Source organism: Momordica charantia (assembly GCF_013281855.1).
Source record: "Momordica charantia cultivar OHB3-1 chromosome 8 unlocalized genomic scaffold, Mcharantia_2.0 BLBB01000008.1, whole genome shotgun sequence".
NCBI classification, from domain to species: domain Eukaryota; kingdom Viridiplantae; phylum Streptophyta; class Magnoliopsida; order Cucurbitales; family Cucurbitaceae; genus Momordica; species Momordica charantia.
This window is the reverse complement of record NW_028275166.1, coordinates 8,519,884-8,537,553: the sequence shown is the minus strand read 5'-3', so window position 1 is coordinate 8,537,553 and position 17,670 is coordinate 8,519,884. Positions and strand designations below refer to the sequence as shown.

The window sequence follows — 17,670 nt, the reverse complement described above, 5'->3', positions numbered from 1 at the left end:
ATCTGTAGTATACCAGACACTCATATCAGTAGTATATCAAAATCAGCAGTTTATCAAATGCTTATATAAATAGTATATCGTGAAAAGCCAGGTCCGTCACTAATAAGAAGTTAATGACACCGCTGGGGATCATATACTATTTATATAAATAGTATATAAATAAAATAGTATATTGAAACGGTCGCAGTGGCATGAGGAGATGACTGGAATACCCAGAGATCATAAAGAATGTGATAGGAATGGAGGCTGTGGAAAGCTGTTCTCATATTAAGTTGCATCCCCTTGTAGAGCTCCTACTAGAAATAGCTAATGAAGATCGGGTACCCTGTCGCTGACAATTGAGTGTGGCCTATCAACTAGCTCTAACTCTAAAGGCCGAGGAAAAGCTAAAGACATCCGTCGGAGGCTTCACGGGAAGCTGTTGCATGACCTCTGGCGCAATTCTTTTAGGACGGATAGTGCATCTACAGATGTGTATTGCCCCAATGTCTCCATTTTACTTTCCATTTATTCTTATCATTTGACAATGTGTGACAGTATATGATCTGTTTTTTATTTCGTTTAACCAATGAATTTGACCATCGACGCATGCTGCAATAATGTATATGCAATCCTAGATGGTTGCATCATGTATGTATGATACTCATTTTTATTTTGGCTCAAACAATAGAATGTGATTATGAATGCACAATGCATGATACTTAAATTTTCATAATCTAATCATGATATGACAAACTTTTTTTTTTTTTTTTTTGAAGAATATGTATGCCAGTGATGTGAATGTATGATTAGTGAAAATATAGTTGAGAGAACAAGAAATTTTTCCATACTTTGCAAAGATATTACTTTTTTTTTTCTACTCTCATCCTTCTTATTAGCAATTATTTAGCAAAGAATCAAATGAGAAAATGTAATGTCAACATTGGAAGAAACACATCAACTGTTCTTTTTTTCCTTTTGTTTTTTTTTCTTTATTATTTTTTTTAATGAATGTTTTCACTCGATTGGAGATATACAAGGTAACTTCTCAACTATATCAGGTTTGGAAGGGAATTCTTTTGTAGAGGTATCTCATGTGCCAGTTTAGAGAACAATCAAAGGTAACACATAGCATTGTACATCTTGCTTGATCAAACTACTTCATAAACTCAGCCTTATAATTGACAAGAAAAAGATCGGTTACAAGAAAATGGATTACATTAGGAGTAATGGAGGATAGGAATCATGATTTTGCAACAAAGTTTGACAATGAATAAAAGTCAGCAGACTTCCTTTTTAAAGAAAAGGAAACCAAGAATTCATGGATATTTTGTCAAATCTCTGGAACAATAAGAGATTGAAATATATTTTTAAGAGCTTTGGTGAAAGATTAGAGTAGGATCAAATGAATAGAAGAGTAGAAATGACCCAATTTCTTTGGACAAATAACTTTGAGAATTGGTTGCGTAACTCCCCAAGAGTTTATTTACCTCACTCCTTTGAGCTTAGCTGGAGAAATTTGATGAAATCATCTTTCTAACCACATGTTATTCTTCACGGAAATGTTTTTGTGGTCCACTTTGAAGGTAAAGATCTTTTTAGCCTTAGCTTTGAAGTGTCGTTCTTCACGGCAATATTGTTGCAGTCTACTTATTGAATGTAAATGACTGCTCCTTTTAGCCTTCAATTTCAAAATGAAGTTCTTTATGAAATGTTGTATAACAGCCCACTTTGTGCAGTGAAGAACCTTCAAAATTGAAAATTTCCTGCGAGAGAAATAAGATCTCCTCAGTCTGAAGATGTCCTTTGTCTCATGACCCTGCCCCAGCTTGCAAATGATAGTTTTGCCCCAGTGTAGCAGATGATGGCTTTTGCCTCAATATAGTAATGATCAAATTTGCCCTAGTGTGGAGATTTGCAAAGAAGACCTTGGAGCCTTTGAAATTATTGTTGTAGATTTCTGTTGATTGCCCCAGTCATTGAAAAATAGGGTGCAATCACATATAAAAATGCGTAGTCGCCTCTACTGCTGTTCCAAATTATGTCTTTGCTACTGCTCTAGTAAAAATTTCTCACAGACGAAACTCATCAAAGGAGACTGAGATCTTGAGACTATTTGTCAGGTCGCTAACTTCCCAATTCTCAAAATCACTATCCTCGGTCTTGGAATCACTTTTACTCAAAAGAAGAAAGTAGACCAAGGATTAAGATAGGAGAACAATAGAAAGGGAAATAAGGAAGTCAGAGTAGGGAAATTTTGAGCAGCTACAAGTACAAATTCATGAAGCGGTCAATCATAAGAGCCCAATGTTATTTTATTACTTTCAAAGTTCTCAGGGCAACACTAGGTGGATAATTTGGACATTTGCCAAGCAATTAGATGTGGCAGGCTTAGTAAAAAGCTTTTATGGTGAATTGGCAAATATGGATAAAATTGTATGTGACGAACTGAACAAAGGATCTTTTGCAATAAATGGTCAACTCTCAATGTTGATCTTATTTATCATATATCGGTAGGCTAGGCTCAAGGTAGATTAGGCTTAAAACAGACTAAGCTCAAGGTTTTATAGGGGGTGAGTAATTTTGGACTCTCACCTCAAAAAGACATTTTTGCCCCAGCATGGATATTTAGTGGTTTACCGGTTCGCACATGGTAAGAAATAAGGAGGCTAACATAAAGCTGCTTTGAGTTAAGATTTAGCCCGAGAACAAAGCTTGGTAAAATGGTTGAGTTTTGAAAAAAGATTATATCTTGTTGAGAACTTTGAAGGCATTCGTTTTTTCATTTTTTCATTTTTTCACTTTTATTTTTCGTTTTCATTTTTCTTTTTTTTTTTTGTTTCCTCCAAGTGACTTACTATGGTCGGTTTATGATTCTGGCTAAGGTCTCCACTAACAAAAATTATAAGAGTAGACCATATAAAAATTATTGTTGAAAAACTCCAAAACATATAATTTCATTTTTATCGAGAGCATTTTCAAAGAAAACATTTTTTGTTTTTTGTTTTTTTGTTCTTTTATTTTTCAACCAATGATATGATATGAGTGATGCATGAATGAATGTATGACGACTTAGATTTTTTTTTTAAAAAAATAAAAAAATAAAAAACAATAGCTCAATTTCCACACTCACATTCTTTTTTACAAGTACTCAGCTAAATCATGGGTGACTAAAGCTTCATTTCTGTTTTAACACTAGCAAACAATCTCAAAGATGACTTCAAAGAAGAAATAAACTTTATTGATAATGGAAAGCAATAGGTCAACATTGATTTTAATAATCTTGTACACTCATGATTCTAGTGCTTCATGTGTTGACCATCTTCCTTTGAAAACTTTAGTCATCCTGCCCTCATTAGCACTTGCATTTTTATGCTTCAGTGAAGTACAGTTCTCAGTTGAATGACCTACAGCTCCTGCATGGTAATCACAATGGACTTGCGGGTCGTACCACTTTGGATAAGGTGGATGCAATGGTTCTACGGATATAGGAGCTCATAGATTACCTTGAAATAATTGGGATAACAACTCGGTATAGGATGTTGGGATCGAATGAAAGCTCTCTCGCTTTAGTTGTCTCCGACTACTATGATTGTTAGGTAATGTTTGTGGATCATCCTGCAGAGTCATTGAGTTTATGGGTACCGTAGAAGGACTGTATGCCACAAATCCTTGTTGGTACTTCCTCTTGCGCTTCGAAACTACTGCCAGGACTTTATTTTTCCTTTTAATAGAGCTTTTATTCATTTTAGGATGCGGCTCTTTATTAATTAAAGGCACCGGTAGCTGTTCTATTGCTTTTCCCCATCTTTGAGTAACATTTTCTTTTTCTTCACCTTTTAAATTATCTGAGTAATTGACCTTTGGTGTTTGTTCATCTTTGAATGTGAATTCAACCTGGCAGTTTGTAGGAACTTGTTGGCCTTTCTTGGAAAGCTGAGCGTCATGTGACGAACTGTGCTGAGGAAAGCCCTCTTTTGATTGACAAAGAGGTGGGTCCACCCTAGGTGATGAATTATTATAAGGTTCGACTAAATTATTAGGTTGAGAAGTACCCCCAACTGTAACGATATTCTTTAAGACATTTAAAATTTTCATGACTTGCTTCTGAATATTATCGATGTCTTGTCTCATCTTCTTTAGCTCTACATTCTGTACCTCCATGACTTGTTCTTGAATCTCGTCTCTTATTTTCTTTAGCTCAATATTCAATTCTTCGATGACCCGTTCGTGGATTTCGTCACTAATATTCTTTAGCTCAGCATTAAATTCTTCCATGTTATGCTGCTTTATGTACCTTGTATATAAAGAATAGTAAATATGTGGCTCTTGAGCTATTTTTCCTAAGAGTTCGTATTAATTATAATGTAATGGAGAATGCACAGATTTTGACTTTTTTTTTTTAAGATAGAAATTGATATGCATGAGATAATGTTATGCAAATTTTGGATCACAAATTAAGGGAAATTGTAAATGATTATGAACATGTGAAATGATGCATGCATAAGATCATATTTTTTTAATTTATGTTATGGACATGCAAAATAATGCAAGAAAAGAACAGTTTTAATTTACTTTAAGAAAAAAAAAATGTGCTACCAATTACCGCGAAGTGATATGATATGAAATCTAAATGCATGTAAATGTAATACTAGACTATAAATCATCACAGGAGGGAAGATCATGAATAGGCGCATGAAATGAAACCTTAGGGTTATAAGGACGAACTCCTAAATAAGTGAATAAGTTTAAAAGTTTTTATTCGCCTACAACAGAGACATTTACAACCCCCTTTGAAATGCAACACTTCTATCTAAACTCAAGCAAATAGTTAGGAAGAAATAAGGTAAATGTTTTTTTCCTTTTTTTTTAATTTAAAAAAAAGTGGTTCATTTAAAACCTTATGGTTGAAACTTGGCCAAATTGACCCTATTTTTTATTTTTTATTTTTAAAATAAACAATATGACACAACAAAAATACAATGTAATATGAATATGAGCGTGAAGTTATGTACTAATGCATCCTAGAGGATAATGGCCCTCAAATCTTCCATATGCTTTGGCAATATGGTCAACTTGAGTGGAGAATTTCATGCGCCTGCACGGGAACCGAAATTCCGCGAAGGTCACACTACTCAGTCTCCGATCTAATCCTAAGGGTAAAGCCCGGGTAGGAGGCTTGTGAAATTGTGTGAGATGCATGGATAATGCAAACTTACAAAAGCAAATAATTAAAACACAAAATGTGCAATAAAAAAGGAATGGACCAAAATATTTCATAACGAGATAGTAGATGACAAAAACAAATGGCTTGACTCTCAAGAATCCCCAGTGGAGTCGCCAAGCTGTCGTAACGTTATCGCGACGCGGAGCGGCCGACGTCATCCCCTGACGGGTCTCTTTTGAGATTAGGGTTTGGAGTCGCCACCAATCATCTACGAGGTGTGATTGATCACCTATTTTAAAAACTTGGTCTACGAAAAACAGATTTTGGTTCGGGAGTCGACTGAGCGTAGGGAAGGTGTTAACACCTATGACACCTGTTCGAAAACGGTACCACATTTTGTCAAAAATTATCCTATTATTTTATTTGGTCAAAAAAAAAGAAATGTTTTATTTTGTTTTAAATGTCTCATATTATATTAATTCACATTTTGTTATAAGATATGAATTAATAGGTATGAGTGCCACGAAGGCCATTAGAAAAATTTTGACACCTCAACATGAGTGATGACACTTCAATGTCTCACCAACGTGCCACCACCTTAGGATATAAACTATGCTCCATTTTAAATTACAAACTTTGTATTTTTAAATTTTATTTAAAAAAAAAACTCTAAACGAGATGTTTTAATTTAAAACGAATCATGTTTAGTCAACTATTTGTTCATTTAAAAAGAAAGTTTGAAATTTAAAACATTTTTCCTTTTAAAACTTAGAGGATTTACAAAGAAAAAATATTTTGTTTTAAAACAAATTTCATTTACAAAACCTTTATTTTCTTTTCAAAAAGCTTAATTAAAAGTAAAAAAAAAATGTCTATGACAGACCACTATCCCTCCAAACAAACTCCTCGTTTAAGGAAAGACAAAAAAAATTTACCACTTTTTTCCTTTTATTAAAACAAACTTTCTTTTCCTTTGATTTTTAGGAAACCAAAACTCACCTTTCTTACCTTTGTTTTAGTAGAGGAAGGATGGAGGTCACCGGAATCTATGGCTACTGCCGGTGAGCTGTGGTGCCGTTCGGGTCCTGCCGCTGTAGGCGTACAATGCTCGTGAGGTTATCTCACCCCCACTGGAGGCTGAAATGGCTCTGCGCCACCGGAGTCCATAGTCGCCAGAATGGGAGTTACTCTCGTCGCTAGAAGTCACTGTTTGTCGAGATCGTCTGCTACAAATCGTCCGATTTGTGTTTGTCGGAGTTTGTTGTCGAAACGTTACTGTCACCGCTATGTGGGTGCCGCCGCTGCTGCCGCCGATCTGTACCGTCGGTCACCGGAATGTCGATTCGCCGGTGAAGTCCCTATGCTGCCGCTGGAATTGGTGTTGTGGGTGTTGTGGTGGAGCTTGAAATTGAGAAGGAAGAAGAAGAGAAGATGAAATGAGAAATGGGCTGTAGAGAGAGAGAAAAAAAATAAAATAAAAAAGGAAAATAAAATGAGTGTTTGAGGAGAGAAATGGATTGTAGAGAGAGAGAAGCAAAACAAAATAAAGTAAACGGAAAAGAAAAATGGGTGTTTGGAGAGAGAAGATGGAAAGAGGGAAAAAATAAAAATAAAAATGTAAAAGAAAATAGGTTTTTGAAGAGATTGAAAGAGGGAATGGTGGCGGTGAGGTGGAAGTTGAAGTTTTTAGAGAGAGAAATATTATGGAGGAAAAATGTGGGGGGTTTTAGAGAGAGGAAGAAGGAAAAAAAAAAAAAAAGGAAGGAGATGGAGATGGTGAGCTTTTAGAGAGAGGAAGGAGGGAAGAAAGAAAAATGGGATTCTTCGTGGGTTTAAGAGAGAGGACTCTCCAAAAGGAAAAAAAAAATCAGAGTTTTTCTGCATCGCTCTCTCTGTTTCTGCGTTTTTCTGTATTTTTTGTGTCCCCCTAATCTGTCCCTTCCCCCTCCTTAAATAAGCAAAAATGTAACGGTAACAATGAGAGGGTCAAAATTGAAGAGAGAAAAAAAAGGGGAAGATAACGGAGAAAAGGTCACGTAGTTTTGACCAGTAAAACATAATCAAAATCAGTTTTATTAAAAAAAACTTTTTTTTAAATTTAAACAAATCGTTTTATTTACTTAAAATCAAATCTTATTTATTTATTTATTTTAATAATAAATCAAATTCTTTTAAAACAAAATCTATTTTTAAATTTAATTAAAACCTTACCTTAAAACTAATAATAAGGTAAAATATGTTATTTTTAATGAAAAAAAATAAAATTTTATAATATAAAATATTAATATTAATGTTAATAATAAATAAATAAAAATAATAAAATTTGAGCCGGACCAAATACGGTGTCAACAACATAGATATCAGATATACATATCAGTAGTATATCACATAGTTATATCATTAGTATATCACATTTATATCGGATATACATATTAATATGAAACACTCATATCAGGCGTATATGAGACTATAACATTAATAATACATCAGATACTTATATCACTAGTATATAAAATATGAATATGAATAGTTTATCAGACGGAAATCAGAGGGAAATCAAAATGTAAGGTTTTTTGGACTTCACGTTTTAGGTTTATTTTTTGGTTATTTTGTGTTTGGGTTTGGGCCTACAGGACAATATTGTCATTTAATATGTGAGTATTCGTTTAGTGCTATATTTGAAAAACTAAAATATGGTTGCTATTCTCCTTATTTTTGCTAATTTTTTTTTTGTCATATCTCAAGTTGACCTTTTTTTAACTCTCTAATGTATTATTAACTTAACCATAATTATGATTGGAATATTAATGACCATTTGTTTTTCGAAAATGTAAATATCCGGTATTTTCAGATGTCTGAAATTTTAGATGTCCGAAATGTTAGATGTCCGACATCTTCAGATAGTCATGGTTGTTTTGTAGGAAAATTTATTAAGGATATACAGTAATATTTGGATAGCCACGTTTGTTTCGGAGGATTTATTCATGTTGTAAATTTATCTAATATTACGAAAATTATGTTGGGATAAAGTGGAGTAAAAAACCAATTGGGCCTAAATACTCATTAAAAGCCCAAAATGTTTTTTTCTTCTTCCTTAGGTTGGCCGCCAGTACACTTATATAGGTAGGTAATTATTAATTTTTGGTTGAAGCCGACAATTAAAACAAACCAAAAAGAGTGGCTGGACAATTTTGTCGTGTTGCACAAAATCAAAGGAGTGGCAGTGGAGTTAGTGGTACATCGTCGGCAACCAAATCTCGTGAGTAGTGTGAGGTTTTTCATTCTTGTATTTTCTAGGATTGTATTATTGTAGTTTATAAAAGTTAGGTGGTTTTTGTCGAGGCCTGAAGTTTGACAGATTGTATTGTACATTGTATTTATCTCATAATCATAATAGAACGTGCATCTGAGCGGAAGACTGGACGTAGCCTGTGGTTAGGTGAACCAGTATAAATCTTGTGTCATTTCTACGCTTTTCTTATTTTTCTCTTATTATTGTGGTTGACTTATTTTTCATTGACGAACTATGGAAGAGGAAAAATATTATTGGTAAGTAATTTTCTTAATAAGTGGTATAAGAGCTCTAAGGTTCAGCGTCATGGGATCCAGTGGAAAGCCACATCACTACTTCGAGGGGGTTTTGAGATTGGATGGAGAAAATTTTGGGTTTTGGAAGATGCAAATCAAGGATCTTCTTATATACAAGAAGATACAAAAACCTTGAAGGAACGACAGGCTGGGATGACAGACAAGGAATAGGTTGAGATGGATGAATAGGCCGTAACGATCATCAGGTTGTGCTTGTCAATCAATGTGGCAAGTCTTGTAGTGAGTTAGAAAACGACAATAGGACTGATGAAGGCGCTGACAGACAAATATGAAAAACTTTCTGCCTACAGCAAGGTGTATATCATTACGAGATACTTCAACATTCATATGGAGGAGGGTACTTCAGTGAACTCTCACATAAAATGAGGTCACTGATCTGATGAACAAGTTCGAGTCAATGCATATCACTTTTTCACAGGAGCTGAGGGTTGTAAAACCGATATCCTCTTTGCCTGACAGTTGGGAGACGATGAAGACGGCAATATCAAATTCGTTGGGGATAAGAGTCTGAAATTTTTAGATATCTTTGATGCTGCAATTGCTGATTAAGAGATTCGCATGAAAGGAGGTGGGAAGAATTCCGCATCCACTTCTGGTGGTGAGAATCATTTGGAGTCAGTGTTGGTAGTGTAGAGCAAAGGTAAATGGAAGATGAATAATGGAAAACAGCAGAGACATGACCAGAGGAGTGGGAACATTGAGGTTGAATGTTTTTACTACTATAAGAAGGGTCACTTTAAGAAACGCTGTAGGAAGCTTAAGAGGGATCGGAAAAATGAAGACACTCTAAATTACGTTTCAGTGGATGTGTTAGCATGTATTGAGGGTTGCAACGCTTGTAGACTAGTCATCAGAGTGGGTAGTTGATAGTGCAACTTCAGTGCATGTATCTTTAGTAGGAGTTGGTTCACATCCCTCACTATAGTCAGTCATTGCACGGTGAGGACATGGAATGAGAGACTCTCCAAGGTCAGAGGAATCTCACAATGGAATCGAGTTAGTTTTGCAATATGGTGTCAAATATGTACCTAGTTTTAAAATGAATTTGATATCAGTAGGGAAATTTGATGATGAAGGCTACATAAGTGAGTTTGCAAAAAATAGGGAGAAATTCATAAGGAGATTCGAGGTAGTGGTGGTTGGCAAGAGAGAGAAGGTTCGATGTACATGTTGAGGTTTGGCATTGTCAGAAGATAAGAAAGACAGGTTATGCCCAGAGATAAAAATGATGAACTGTTCATAAATAATAATAATTTATTTATAAAAATAAAATTATAGTGTGAATGGTATATGCTATAAAAAGTCAACTTTCAACTCTTCCTATACTTATTTATTAATTTATTTTTAACAGATTGGCTCGGTAGCATGCAACCCTTTTGACAGTATGCTAGCAGATATATTTATGGATCTTTTTAATTTCATTCTTTTCATTTTTTTTATCGCACTGGATCTTGTTTTAATATCACACTTAATAAATATTATCTTTTATAATTTTTCAAACTTATTTGTTATTATTAAAGTGTCAAATTTACCTCAGCTTAGAATTGGTTAATTGCATATTAATAACTTCTTTTTTTTTCTGAAATTCAATAAAGAGGCGACCATTTGAATTAGTAATACTTAAAAGAAGAAAGTACTGTTTTTCATGAATTGAACTATACTCATAACAATGTAACAAATATTCATAGCATTGAACTTGAAAAATAAGTTTTAAAATACTAACGATAAATAAAAGCTTACCAAATATTTTTGTTATGGAGAATATCATCAAGTTATTCAACACTTTATTTGTGGTTAATATTAATTATGCACGTTTACTTATCCGCAATTGTAATGAGAATGAATCAGAATGAAAATCAATCCTAATGAAATCAATCGGAATGGAAATGTTATTCCTTCGATGTTGTTTACTATAACTTTTTTGGAATCGTAATCAGAATTCTTTTGATGTTGTTTAGTGAAAGTAAAGGTCCTTCCTTATATAGGTTCGGATGGCTGACTAGGGAGGACGACGGTTGGGATGGCAGGGGCGTGCCACGGGGTACGATACCTGCTAGGGCTGTACATGCAGGCTGTGAGCTTGTCCCTTGCTGGTGGCAGGCCGCGGGCACGACGTGCTCCCCATATCGGGGTAGTGGAATGCGCCTTCCCTGTAGTGTAAGATGTGTAACCGTTTGTGGTCCCGCCCCTCTCTAAGGCTGACACGCGTCCTGCTCAATTTTCACCTTCAACATTAATAAATAATGAATAATTAAAATAAAATTACATCAAATAAATAATGAATTATTAAAATAAAATTCCATCAAATAAATTTTTTTCATTTGAACAACCATGATTTAATCTAAAATATTATTAAATTTTATTATTCTAATCTTAAAAAATAATAATTTATATTTTAAAAAATCTATTTGATATTAATTAATATAAATTTATAATATTATATAATAAAATCACATCAACTAATAAAAATTGAAGTATAAATGGAGAAAAAAATATTAAATATATATAAAAAAATTAATTAAAAATTGTATGGGTCTAATTAATGAACGAGGGAGAAAGAGTAAAAGTTGTAAATTAATTCTAATAAATAAGTGGGACCCACGGGATATGGAATAAGAATGAAGTTGATGAGGTTGTATGAGTGTAATAAGATTACACGGAATGAGATCACAAAGTTTGAGGTGGGTCGCACTCTGTTTTATTACATTCCTACAATTTGGTAAACACTATAAAGGGAATGAAGGTTTTCATTACGATTCGTCGATTATGATTACGGGTAATTAAACGGTGTCTAAGTGTATGTGAACCATGTATGGATAAACCACCTCTCTGTAAGTTCTACAATTATGTCCATTCTTGAATTTTTGTGTTAAAACCCTAAAATAATAATAATAATAATTCAGTCGAGATTAAATGTTGTACTAAAAAAAACCCTACAGTTTCAACTAGAATATTATAAAAAATCTAGCCTAAACTAGGACAACATTTTAAAATAATATAGTTTTAAAAATAAATTATAAAAATAATGTTAGTTTAAAAATGATAGCAAAATAAAATAAATAAATTCAAAAGTAAGTTAGGTTTTCAAAATTATTGACAAAAATAGGTTAGGTCAAAAGTGAAAGTCAAAATTCGCGTAAAATGCCTGCGATTTCCATGCAAACGTGTATATTTGACGTGGTAGTTGACTAAGTGGAAATCGCGTACACTGTACACGACTTTCACATTTTTATTATTTTTTTATTTCGAAAGTCGTGTACATTGTATTCGACTTCCAACTTCTTTTTTTTTTAATTTCAATTTTTATTCTGTTATTTTATTAATATTGCTAAATTTAATTAAGATGTGATTAAATTTTATATTTTTTGTTATTATATTTTAAATTTTGATTAAAATTTCATTTAAAGTCTGAAAGTTTAAAATTAGATTAAAATCAATTCAATGATTAAAATGTCATTCTCTTGTGCTTCATCTTGATATGTTCTATAAAATAACATTTAAATTTAATATAAACTAAATCGATAAAAAAAATTATTAAATTAATAAAAGAGAAATTGTATTGGGTAGCTAAATTTTTATACATATTTATATATATGTCAACGTCTTTTGTATTTTGTAAATATGGTAAAATATTTGAATTTTTATTTACAAAATTTTTATTATTCCAGTTTTATCCTTATGATATCTGATATACACCTGATGTATATTTGATATATGCTCGATGGATATATATTTGATATACGCCCAATGGATTATATCTGATATATGCCAGATAGATGTATATCTGATATACGTTTGATGTATATTTGATATATGTCTGATATATTTTTGATATATTTCCGATATATCTCTGATATACTTCCGATCTATATCTGATGTACATCCGATGTACTTCTGATATACATTAGATGTACATATTATATATCTAATATACATCTGATGTATCTCTAATTTATGATATACTAAATATATTTGTAACTGATATACCTATGTATATCTTATCTAATATACATCCGATATATCTCTAATGTACACTTGATGTATATCAGTGATAGACTAAATATATTTGTAACTGCTATACTAAATATAAGGTGTATCAAATATTTAATTTTCAATGGTATATCAGTTGTTTAAATTGTAGTTTATAACTGCAATTTGTTGATTGATATACTAATATCTTCAGTAATTTTGATTGCTATATCCACTCTATAATCTATATCAATATTAATTAGATACTAAATATAAAGGATATCAATTGTTTAAGTTTATAAAGTATATTTGACTTTTAACTTTTTTTTTTGGACGCATGTGGTCCATATCAATCTTTTATGCAATAATTTTAGATTTTCTTTTTCTTTTTTTTTTGTTTACACCATTGGTTTCATTTGGAAAAAATTAATTGATATATTAGATTTATATCAATACATATATATCATAGTTATATAAGTAGATATCATGGTTATATAAGTAGTAAATTATATATATTAAGTATATATCACAGATGCATCAATGTTATATTAGTGATAAATCATATAATCGTAGAAAAAGTTATATTAGTAGATATCATAGTTATATCAGTGGTAAATTAAAAGCATATATCACAGACATATAAGTGTTATATTAGCATGATAAATCAATGGTAAATTATATATAATCATATAAGAACTTATATTAGTATAAGTCATAGTTATATATCATATGTATATCAGTGGTAAACCATATTAGAAGTTAGATGGGTAGATATCCTCGTTATATCATAAGTAAATCAATTGTATATCAATATTATATCAGTGGTATATCAAAGACATATCAATTATATATCACACGTATATCCATGGTAAATCAATAAATAGTAAATAATATAATCATATAAGAAGTTATATTAATAGATATCATAGTTATATCAGTAATATCAGTTGTATATCAATAGTAAACTAGAGGTATATCAAGTGTATATATATATATATATAAAATAGTGCTACGAGGGTAACTTTGACATTTTATTATTTGACCTCAATTTTTCCTAAAAATTTTGATATATTTAAAAATTTAAAATGTAGATGCTAAATTTGTTATTTCCTTACATTTTTTTGCCATATTTAACTGCCCTCGATAAAAACATAAAAGTCAAGGTATAAATTACATAAATACACGTAATAGTATTTTTAAAACAAATATATAATTTTTAAACATGGTACAAAGTCAATAACACATCCATTTAAATATTCCTGAACATAATTTAATCTTTTTCTTAAATTTCGGTTTTTTACAATAAAATTTAAAGTAAAAAAAGGACAAAATGGTAGCAGAATTTTGAAAAATTTATTGGGTTGGATCATTTTTCTTGTGTATGGATATACATTTTTATAGAGATAATGTAAGACCTAGATTTCTTAAATTCTGATTTTTAAAATTAAAAAAAAATAAAAAGAAGTCGCAGCCACCTTCTGATATAAAATAGATCTGCTTTATCCATGGCTGCAACTTTGGTTAATAGAGACGTGACTGCAACTTCCATCAATAGAGACGTCTGGAGCCACGTAAAGGAGAAGTTGTAGCAATTACAACGATTTTGGCCTTAGTCGCAGGCAATGATTGTGATTTACGATGAAATCACAACCTATTCCTATGACTTTGGTCAAATCGCAGTCATATATCCCGACGATTTATCCACCCTATTTTTATTTACCCTATTTTTTTAATTACTTTAAAACCTACGTTATCCTTTGTTTTTAAAAATTAATTATTTAAAAAAAATTCTGCTTAAGCACCCTTATCCTTATTTGACTTCCAAGACGCGTATAATGATTGATGGAAAATAATAATAAAAGCCCACTCCCACTTCGTCCCCAGAATTAATTTGTTTGAGTTCTGAATTCGCCGGAATCGGAAATAAGGAAAGAAAAAATGGATACAAGGCTTTTCCAGGCAGTGAAATGGAACGACAGAAGGCGTTTCAGGAATCTGGTGGACGAAAATTGGGAAATTATGAAGCAGATATCAGAAGAGACGGGGGACACGGCGCTGCACTCGGCGGTGAGGCACGGCCATGTCAACTTTGTGACGGAGATCCTGAGGCTGTGGCCGGAAGCTGCGGCGGTGGAGAATCGGAAGAATGAGACTCCATTCCAAGAAGCTTGTAGGGAAGGATCGGAACCCGAAATCTTAATGCTGCTTCTGGCGATGGAGCCATGGGTCAGATCTGAACTCAGCCATCAAAACCAGAGCCTGTTGTTGGCGGCCTGCAGCCATGGTCAAGTGGATGCTGTCAAGATCCTTTTGAAACAGCCATGGCTCCACAATTTAGACGACCACGCAGCTTGCTTTCTTGAGGCTGCCTCTCGGGGATACTTGGGTAATTTCTAATTTTAGTAATGTCTTAAATTACAAGTATGGATTTAAAAAAAGTAACAGGTTTCTATTTGAAATTATTTGTGCTAAATTGTATTCTAACAAAGAGTTTCAGGAAAAGAGAGGGATCGAATGAGCTCTCCATCGATGATGAAGAGTTAATTATCGTGTCATACATAAATTACTAGTCATGTTAACTTCCGATTAAAAATATTAGTGAATGTTTGCACGATTGGTATTTTTCATACACAGATTTATGAAAGGTAAGAGGTTGTATTGAAAATAAAGGCCTCTTTCGTAAATCTAATGAAGAAAATTTAAGGGTGTTTATTTCTAAATGTTGGAATGAAAACATGGGCATCTGTGTGTTCTTACTTTTTAGTCTCTTTTGTTGTAAAAGTAGTGCAGCAAATTTAGTAAAAGGTGATGGTTGGTTGGGTGCAGGCCTGGTTAAAGAAATATTAGGGAAGTTCCCAAAAGTGGCTGAAAAGGTGGACGATAACGGGTTCTGTGGTCTGCACAAGGCTTGTATTGGCGGCCATGTGGATGTAGTGAGGTATCTGTTGGGTCATCATCCTCAGCTGGCACGCCAATTCAACAACTCTGGCTCTACGCCGTTGCACTTGGTTGCCATGAACGGCAACATCCCCATTCTTCAACTATTTATGGACCTATCTCCACTCTCCTTACTGGATCCTACGAAGCAGGGAGACCCAATTCTTCATCTCACCATTCGGTATAACCAATTCCCTACTTTTCTCCACTTGGCTCGAACCTTCAATACACATGAATCATTCTTCAATTCTGTTGACCTCCATGGGAATACTCTTTTACATGTTGCAGTACTGTATGGACGACTACAGGTCACAAAAATCCTCACTTTCTCTACTTTTCTTCACATACTAACTCATCAATACATAATTGTATATTAACTCAATATATTAGGGACTATTACATATATTGAGTCTAATTTCTAGTACGTTTCTGACGTGGTTTATCTTTTTGAATAATATGTTGCAGTTTGTAGAATTATTGATCAATAAAATGAAGATGAGGATGTGGATAAATTGTCAGAATATGGAAGGGAGGACAGCCCTTGACATGCTCGACAACCTTGCCGTTAATGACACTGAGGAGTTCCAAATTCTTGAGGACATGTTAAAAAATGCCGATGGAAAGAGAAAAATAGAACTGATGGATTCCACCATTATTATTCCAACTAGCGAGAAAGGGGAATGGATTCAAGAATGGATTGATTCTTTGGATCCAAATTTGTTGGAGGAGGAGCGTTTGCAGAAGACCATTGATTCAGGTTATGATAAGAAGGAAGAAGAAAAGGGGATTAATTCTTTGGATCCAAATTTGTTGGATGAGGATCAGATCATTGACTTAGAGCATGATAAGAAGAAAGAAGAAAAGAGGATTGATTCTTTGGATCCAAATTTGTTGGAGGAGGATCATTTGCAAAAGATCATTGACTTAGCTCATGATAAGAAGGAAGAAGAAAAGAATGACCTTGAAAATTTGAGGAGCAATAATAATGTTATCCTTGCTAACGGTGAACAAATCGATCAAGAAGAGAACAAAGATGGGTCTGTGATTTCAATATCCTTGGAGATACAAGAGGATCTCAGCCAAAAGCGGCAGGAAGTTGTAACAAGCGTAATGAACAAGAACCATTTTCGGTGGGAAAAGCAACACGTTGCTCTCAGTCAAAAGCGGCGGAAAGTTCTGATAAGCAAAATGAACAAGAACCATTCTCGACGGGAAAAGCAACACGATATGTATAAGGAGGCATTCCAAAATGTAAGAAACACAATTACTTTAGTTGCAGCTTTGATTGCTACAATTACATTTTCTGCCGGCATAAGCCCCCCTGGTGGAATTCACCAAGACGGTCCACTAATTGGAAAAGTAGTATTTGCCAAAACAAAAGGCTACAAGGTATTCCTAATAAGCAACAGCATCGCAATGACGACATCTTTATGTATTATGATCGTTTTAGTGAGCATCATCCCTTTCAAAAAAAAATTACTGCTACGACTTCTTAAGATTATCCATAAAGTATTGTGGTTGTCTCTAGGGTTCATGACAACGACTTTCACGTCGGCCACATGGCTCACCTTGCCGCAAGATTACAAAACAAATTGGCTTCCGAATGCGATATTGGCAGTGGTGGGCGGGACTTTGGGAACACTTTTTATTTATTTGGGATTAGAGTTGGTTAATCATTGGACGAGGAAGGTCAAGTGGAGAAAAGAGAGAGTCAAGAAGCCAATTGTTCCCGTTGGCGATAATTCCGATGACAATTTGGACCATCAATCCACGGACGATCTATCGTCTATAAAAGCTAAGTCAAACATAGAGCAGCGTGATTTAAGTAGGTTCCATTCATTATCTACTAATTCCGATTTTGCAAGCTCTAGAGGTAGGGGTGGTCACGTATATTAAAGATATGGTCACGTATATTAAAGATATGTTTGTAAGTGATTTTAAGATACTGATTTAATTATAAATAGTTTTGTAAAATGTTTAATAAAAAATTATTTTACTATTTGGTTCTA

At 33.3% G+C, this 17,670-nt stretch overlaps 1 protein-coding gene and 1 long non-coding RNA gene across 2 annotated transcripts; one reads left to right on the top strand and one right to left on the bottom strand.

The window, feature by feature from the left end:
- Positions 1-3,194: 3,194 nt before the first annotated feature.
- On the bottom strand, positions 3,195-7,119 carry LOC111021029 (uncharacterized). The gene is made up of 2 exons (XR_002602787.2): positions 6,155-7,119; positions 3,195-5,519 (listed from the first exon to the last, which is right to left on the bottom strand). It is a non-coding gene; the product is annotated as an uncharacterized LOC111021029 (long non-coding RNA).
- Positions 7,120-14,569: 7,450 nt separating this feature from the next.
- On the top strand, positions 14,570-17,670 carry LOC111021073 (uncharacterized). The gene is made up of 3 exons (XM_022297914.2): positions 14,570-15,110; positions 15,551-15,969; positions 16,127-17,670. Exons 1-3 carry the CDS (start codon positions 14,663-14,665, stop codon positions 17,555-17,557), a joined length of 2,298 nt encoding a protein of 765 aa, XP_022153606.1. The 5' UTR covers positions 14,570-14,662; the 3' UTR covers positions 17,558-17,670.